Source organism: Primulina huaijiensis, unplaced genomic scaffold (assembly GCF_012295235.1).
Source record: "Primulina huaijiensis isolate GDHJ02 unplaced genomic scaffold, ASM1229523v2 scaffold13995_ERROPOS98037+, whole genome shotgun sequence".
Lineage (NCBI taxonomy): Eukaryota > Viridiplantae > Streptophyta > Magnoliopsida > Lamiales > Gesneriaceae > Primulina > Primulina huaijiensis.
The window spans coordinates 513-8,808 of NW_027342850.1; the positions used below are offsets into that span (position 1 = coordinate 513).

At 35.1% G+C, this 8,296-nt stretch overlaps 1 protein-coding gene across 1 annotated transcript; it reads right to left on the reverse strand.

The window, feature by feature from the left end:
* Positions 1-228: 228 nt before the first annotated feature.
* Positions 229-2,088, reverse strand: LOC140965732 (uncharacterized). The gene is made up of 3 exons (XM_073425880.1): positions 1,161-2,088; positions 742-1,034; positions 229-654 (listed from the first exon to the last, which is right to left on the reverse strand). The coding sequence occupies exons 1-3, from the start codon at positions 2,086-2,088 to the stop codon at positions 229-231; spliced, it is 1,647 nt and encodes a 548-aa protein (XP_073281981.1).
* Between the last annotated feature and the right edge of the window lie 6,208 nt (positions 2,089-8,296).

Sequence of the window (8,296 nt, forward strand, 5' to 3'; positions counted from 1 at the left end):
CAATTACATCTCTTTTCAATATATCAATACATATAATATACATAATCAATGAGTTAAAGGAGCTAAAACTATGATCCAACCACTCGATACAACGATCTATTAGAATAAACCAGAATACCATCAATAAATACAATGACGAAAAGCAGTCTTAGGTATGTTATCTTCTTTCACTTTCAATTGGTGATATCCCGATAGCAAATCAATCTTGGAAAATACCGTTGCCCCTTGTTATTGATAAAAAAGATCATCAATTCGTGACAAAGGGTACATGTTCTTAATTGTAACTTTGTTGATCTCCCGGTAGTCAATACACAACCCATCTTTCTTTTTCGCAAACAACACTGGTGCCCCCCATGGTGAAGAACTCGGTCTAATAAGGCCCTTATCTAACAGCTCTTGCAATTGGTTCTTTAATTCTTTCATTTCAGTCGGTGCCATTCGATAAAGGACTTTAGAAATAGGAGCAGTACTAGGTACAAAATCAATGACAAACTCGACTTCTCTATCGGGTGGCAACCCCGACACATCATCGGCAAAGACATCCGAATATTCTCGAACAATTTCAATATCATTCATATCCACATTATATTCTTTACTCACATCCATGACTAACGCTAGAAATCCCTGACACCCCTTAACCAATATCTTATTCACCTTCAAGCAAGAAATAAAAGAAGTGTCAAGCGAAGTACATGAACGCTTGAAGACCCTGCTGTCACATTCTTCTGTTGGAAATCACACCATCTTTTCAACGCAATCTATTATCGCACGATATGATGATAGCCAATCCATACCCAAAATCACATCAAACTCTTTCATAGTAATCACAATCAGATCAGCAAATAAGATTCTCTCATTCACTTGAATAGGACAAGCTTTAATCACATTTGTTGGGCAAATCACATCTCCCGATGGAAGCATAATATTAAACTGGAGAGGTTCAAATATAGATGCAATACCCAACGATCTCATGAAAATTTCAGACATAAAGGAATGTGTAGCTCCAGTGTCAATTAAAGTAAGAGCTACATTGCCTGAAATCAGAATAGTACCTGATATAACTGACGTATCAGGATTAACACCCTATTTGGTCAAAGAGAAGATGAGCCCTTAGACTCATCCTCGGCCTAAAGATTGGTTTCAGTTGATGGCAATGTGACCTGCACCTCCACATCTGTAACATTTGTTGCTCCCTACGAGACATTCACCCTTGTGTGGGTTGTTGCATTTGGGGCACAAAGGCCAATTAGATTCAGATTGAACCACAAGAGCCTTACCTTGATGTTCTTCTTTCCTCTTCTCTTTGCATCCTCCTTTCAAACTTTGACTCGAAGCTTGGCTCTTTTGATTGAAGTTCTGCCTTCTCAATTGTCTCTCCCTTTCAATCTCCTTCTCATCATGCTCCGCCATAAGGGTTTTCTCCACTATCTCTTTGTACTTTGCGGCCTTGGACATTCTGACATCTTTTTTGATCTCGGCTCTCAAGCCTTTCATGAAGTGTTCCCCTCGATCTTTGTCATTCGAAGCAATAAAAGGAACGAACAGACATCCTTCTTCGAACTTCAAGATATAATCGTTCACATTCAAATTGCCCTGCTTCAATTCCAAGAACTCCTTCACTTTCTGAGTCTTGACATCCGTGGAGAAATACTTGTCATAAAATAGCTCCTTGAACTCATTCCATTGAAGGGTTTGAACGGCGATAGTTAACTTCGTGGCCTCCCACCAAATGCGTGCATTCTTGGTCAGAAGAAACACTGCACAACTAACTCGATCATTATCCTCAAAGTGCAAATTGTCAAAGATTGCTTTAATAGCTTTAACCCATTCCATATCTTCAAGAGGATTCGCACTTCCCACGGACTCAGGTGGATTCATTCTTTTAAATTTGTCATAAGCTCCCTCTGAACTGGGCTTCTGTCTCACAAGGCCTCTACCTCTCCCTTGTACTGGGTTCTGCAATCTCAATAACTGTTGGATCTGTTCTCCATGAACTTTGGCTTGCTCCTTGAGCAACTTACTAAACTCATCAACAACCCGTGATGAGGAACTATCTTTTCCCTCTATAGCTTTCCTCTTAGGTGGCATCTCCTACATTGCTTCTCAGTTTAAAATAATTTTAAATCAATTACATACCATTAAAGATACTTATCATCATATCAGTACATCAATGAGATGCAGAAATATACATACCGAAGTGTCGCAAACATAAGAAGTCATGTGCCAAATCATTGGTCCAAAAAATATTTGCTCTGATACCACTAAATATAACACCTTTACTTATTTTAAAAAAAATAAACTCTATAATGCGGAATCTTTAAAAAAATAGAGTTGGAGGAAAATATGTGCTTTAAATTTTTTTTGCAGAATTTCCCTGTAAAAAGGAACTCACCACCTGCCTCAAGCAATAAAACCAATACATCATACAATTCCCACAACTAATACATAAAAATATACAAAATCAAAAGTATTGCATTTGATTACCAAAATAATTGAGTCAAGTTTAAACTCTCAAAATATCAATTGTTACAACAAAAGATATTAACCAACTACAACCATTTCAAAACAAAATACTTTCTTAACCATCCATAGACAAAATAATCATTTCACCATTCCTCCAAGCTTGGCACATTTCCTTCTTAAGTCTCGACATCCCGCCGTATCAATCTTTGTTACCTGCGTCTGTATCTCATGAACATAACTGAAATGAGTTATAAAATTCAGCAAGTAGACATTGTAATACCAAATATATATACCATATTGTAAAGAAGGAATCCATAAAATTTCTTAACCGTAATATGCCATCTGTCAATAAAATGTGTATATAAAAATTATAAAATGGCATCTATAGAACGATTCATTTCATTTCATTTGTATGGCATTCATAGGTCATCCGTCGATGGTATACATGTACGTCTCAGTAAAAATCAGTAACAGTACATGTCATTATGTTGATCAACTTCCGTCGTGTGGGTTTATAATGACCAAAGATAACACCACTATACCATATACTCATTAAGCCATAAAAACATTCATTGAAACATTTTATCAAACACGTGGTATGCGTGCTAAAACCTTAGCTCCTTTACTTTGCCCTTGGCATCAATTATATCTCTTTTCAATATATCAATACATACAATATACATAATCAATGAGTTAAAGGAGCTAAAATCATTAGAAACTTCATTTATCATATACATAGCTCATGAGATGCATTCAAAGGAGGAGTCTACTTACAACCCAATACACAAGTGGTTGCTAAAGCTCTTGAGGGATTCCTACAACTCAATAATAATAATACAATCAATCATTATATTAACAACCTTACCTCAACAATCTAACCAAACAACTCAATGTCTTCCCTTCAATCACTAACCCAAGGAAATAAGCTTTCTTACCTTACTCCTAAACTCTTGAGGAGAAGAACTTCTAATCTCCAAGCAAAGATTATGGTTTCAATCAAAGATTAATGTCTTGGAATAAGTTGGATTGAAAGAGAAATGAGGAACCTTAGCTTTCAAACCGTGAGAAGAGAAAAGAAGAGAAGGAAAAATGAGTAAAAATGAGTCCCCATTCGATTTTATGCCTTATAATACCCAAAACACACTTTTACACTTTGCTGGCAGCTCGTGAGGTCACATCTTATTACCCTAGCGTGGACCTCTCGGACATAAACACAAAATATTAGAACTAGGCGTGCTCGGGCGATCAAATCTTACCGCTCGGGCGCACTCTGCGCACAGCCATAACAAAGATTGCTTCCGAAATACCTCTTCCCTTCAGAATTAGAAAAAGTGTAAACATTAAAGTTGTAGCCCTATTTCTTGGCTTGCATCTCCAATTGGCCTCATGTCATTTAAATGTTTGAGTAAAACGTCATGCTCAATCTCCCAACATGTGTCAGTGCAAGAACAACGATACACACGACAAACTTCTTGCCACTTTTGGCTCGGCTTCCCTAATGTTTTGAACAAAATCCAAAGCATGAAAGTTAAAGCCTTATATCTTATATTTCTAATGGAAGTGGCCTTACATCATTTGGATTTAAATACAAAATATTATGGTAAAAATCACAACTACTGCCACAGTTTCATACCGTTTCAGTACTTCCATTACTTATTTTACTCAAATTCAACATTCTATTCTACCCATCTATTATCTATTCCACTCTATAACATTCATTACCATCATATCATAACGTAAAACCATAAACCATCACCCTAAAATATCGTAGCTCAATTGGTACCAAGATTGCCGCCAAGACCTATATATGTCCAGGAGGTCTTGAGTTCTAATCCTGGGAAGGTAAAAGCTCCAGTGCCTGGGCTGGAGAAGTCCTATGAGTAATAATCGCGGTGAGTGGAGAAAAATTACATTAATATATTAATTTGATTGTCAGTTAATTCAATAGTTAATATCTAGCATCCAAATCTTTTTCGGCCGATCTATGTGGATTTTTCCTAAATTTTTCGGACGTTACAATTAAATTGAGAAGTTGTTTTTCCATAAAATTCCCTAACACGTAGATAAATTTACAAAAATATTCATATGGTGTCTTATACTTTAAATATAGATAGAGATTAGGTTTTTTTTTTATTATTAATTTAAAAATAAAAAATATTTCAAAAATACTTCAAAATAAAATAAATTTCAAAATTACGTTAAAATGTTATCGAAAGAACGGATGATGTCTAATTGGCATCCACGTCAATCATCATCCACGTCTTGTAAGCACGGATGCTCTTATCCACGTCTTGTAAGCACGGATGCTCTTCCACCTCACCAAATCCATGCTTTGTAGGCATGGATGCTCTTCCACCTCACCAAAAGTGTGCTTCGTAAGCACGGATACTCAATTAATTATTTTCAATTAATTAGATATTGAAGTACGCAATGATTAATTCATTTTGTCGTTTGTCAAAATTTTCATGTGATTTCTGAAATATATCGGATCAATCACCCGTAGGATATTTAGACAATATATTATTAAATTTATATACGCGTATAAAAATCTATAAAATATTGTGAACGATAATGATTTTTCAATGAGTTTTAAATTTTATTTCCTAAAAAATATTTTTTTCTAGCATTCTGCTTAAATTTTCCCCCAATTTTCTTCGGCAAAATGTCTAATATCGATGTACTCTTATATTTTGGTGGTATAGATAATGGATCGGTCAAATATAGTATTCCATGTATTATACCGATACGAGTATTAAGATCTATTAATTTATAGGAGTTGGTTGTGTCACGCCCCGAGACCGGGGTTAGTCGACACCGGCGTTATTCAACAATCACATAATTGCTAAACAACAAGCCTCGTAGTACAGTATAAACCAAAACCAGTTTATATCATAAATATACCATAAAAATGGAATCGTCTTTACAATAGTAACTCTGAAAACGATAAAAATCTGCGGAAGCGTTCACAACTTGAATTAAAACTCACAAGAACATATTCTTAAATTAAATTCTTCATGTGTCCACTATCAGCCCAAAAATTGGTGTCTGATTCTTCTTTCTCTATTTCTTCTTCTGATTTATCTGGGAGGGTAGAGTAAGGGGTGAGTATTTTGGGAAATACTCAGCAAGTGGGGGCCGTTCGAGCACAATATAACAACATGCATAAAATTTCGAAATCACATGACTTGCATAACATCATTCGTATCACATGCATAACATTGACCAGACACTGAGATTCCTCAACTTTCTATGGTTTACTGATATCAGTCCCTAATTTTTACTCCTCTAAGGGGACGAGGCCGAATCGGTTATATCCCCACCGTATGAGGGTCATATCATAGTTGGGATTCCCTCCCATATACAGTCGAATCCTCACAGTGTCCAAAACCACATGACAACCAACACAAGAATGGAGTAGAAGAAGAAGGTGTACTCGACCGTATTTTCAAAAACACGAAGAAACATGCATAACGAATTTTAATCTTTAAAACAAGCCCACTTACCTTAATCCTTGAAGAAAAACACGAAGAATTCTAAAATCATAGAAGAATCATGCAACCGACACTTCGAAAACGCAACAGCACATCGTCCGGAAAATCAGCTGTCTTTAAAAATTCTTTGTGCCTTATTGAACCGTTGGATCGGTCTCAAAATTTCACAGTACGTTCAAATATTCGTCAAATACATTATGAACGGTGGAGATCAGGTTTGGAAGTGGTTTAATCTGCTTATGGATGAAAAACCGTAGGTATGCTGTTTTTCACCTGGAATTTGAGCAGATTTCTTGCTAAGGCTATAAACGAAAAACTAACCGTTGGATTTGGCCGAAATTTTGATATGTTGTTCGAAACATATGGAAGAACATTCTGAACGGTGAAGATCGGATTCCGAGTACCCGAGCAAGAGAAACGAATTTCTGAACTTGGACGGAATTTTGATGACTCGTGCAGAATTTTTGGAGAGGAATTTCGAAAATAATGGAGAGAAAACTCGAAAATTGAGGTGTAAATTCTGAATGAGAGCTTCTCCTATTTATAGAGAGGTGGATGTTATCCTGATCGTGTATTATCCTCGCGTTTGAACTTTGAATCAAACTTTAAATCTAGGATAATTATCATTCTTTTATCCGTGAATTTGGATAATATTTTGAATCTAAATATCCATCCCTTGGATATTTCCAAGTTTAAGGATCATATTATCCTCTGCTTAATCTTTATCCGTGTATATCAAATCTTAGATCTTTATCTGGTAAAAATCTTTCTAACTTTGAATTTATATCTCTAACTGTATCTGCTTATATCCAAATTCCTTATTTAAATTCTTGGATTGTGATAGACTTATTTATTATCTCAAGTTCCAAATATATGCACAATATTATCTTAAATCTTGCTCCAAAAATATTGTGCACGATATATTTATCCACCCAACTTTAGATAACTTGCAAATCTTACATCTTAAATAAAATAATGAGATAGATACCCAAAGATTGAATAATCCTAGCACACTTAAATTACAAAAAATATTATCACGATTACAAAATCTTGGGTTTTACATCCCTCCCTCCTTATGGGAAGTTTCGTCTTCGAAACTTGGGTTGGCTTGGTCTGAGAAGAAGTATGGGTATTGCTCGCGCAGTGTGCACTCGAGTTCCCAAGTGACTGCTCGTTCAATATGATTAGAAAAGCGTCTAAAATTCCTAAACCATATCCCAGTGATTCTTGTCAGACATCTTAATAACTAAAGTGTTGACTAACTCATACTTTGAATTATATTTATAACATCATATTTTCTTATTATTACCTCAATTACTGCATCCAATAATATCACTTCTATTGAACCAGAATTATTAGAATCGTTGATTCTACAACAACTTACTGTAACTCAATAGTCGCACATCTCATAATTATAATTTGATGAACTAGTTTCTTATGAGAGAGGAAAACCCAAATAAAAACCTTTTAAGTCCAAATGTAGCCCAATAATGTAACTCTAACTTAAATCTATAAATCAATATCAACTTTTCCATTGAACATTTAATAGAAAGACTAGTCTCATAATCAATCCAATATAAATCCCAAAAATCATTTCTTAAATTTTATATCAACCATGTAATGCAAACACTAGTTCCCAATTATTTTTATTGTTTCATATCCAAACGCTTGTAATAATGTAAAATTCCCAAACGTCAAACTATAACTCAATACGATCAACCTTAAGTAAACCTCAAAATTATTATCTTAAAAGATAAAAATCAAAATTCCAATGGATCATTTCACATAAACTTTAATCTCAAATTTTCTTTTCTTTTTCTCATACTAAATCTTAATTTTCCATCAAGACCATGAAACTGGTTTTGCTTAACGATTTCTCAAAGCTCGGTGTGCTGATAGTGAGGCGACAATCATCTTACCTATGTTTTTCCGACTTAAACTATCAACTATCTCATTCACCTTGCCTGGATGATAGCTTATCATTACATCAAAATAATTTTTATCCATCATCTCTGCCTCGTGTTCAATTCTTTCCCCGTGAACAAATACTCGAGGCTCTGATGGTTAGTGAAGATCTCACACTTGGCATCGTAAAGGTAATACCTTATATTCATTAATGCAAAAACTACTGCGGCTAACTCAAGGTCGCGGGTTAGGTAATTTTGCTTATACAGTTTCAATTGCCTTGATGCAAAGGAAATTACTCTTCTTTCTTGCATGAGCACATATCTTAGACCTTTCTTTGACGCATCTCTGTAATTGAAGAAAAATCATTGCCCTCATCAGGCAGCACTACCACTATTGTGGTTGCAAGTTTCCTCTTTAAAGTTTCAAAACTTTTC

Coding starts and splice junctions, on each gene's coding strand:
- LOC140965732 (XM_073425880.1), bottom strand. CDS start 2,088: ATGCCACCTAAGAGGAAAGCTATAGAGGGAAAAGATAGTTCCTCATCA. Junction 1,035..1,160: donor TTACAGATGTGGAGGTGCAG/GTCACATTGCCA, acceptor TTCTGATTTCAG/GCAATGTAGCTCTTACTTTA. Junction 655..741: donor TAGATTGCGTTGAAAAGATG/GTGTGATTTCCA, acceptor TCTTGCTTGAAG/GTGAATAAGATATTGGTTAA.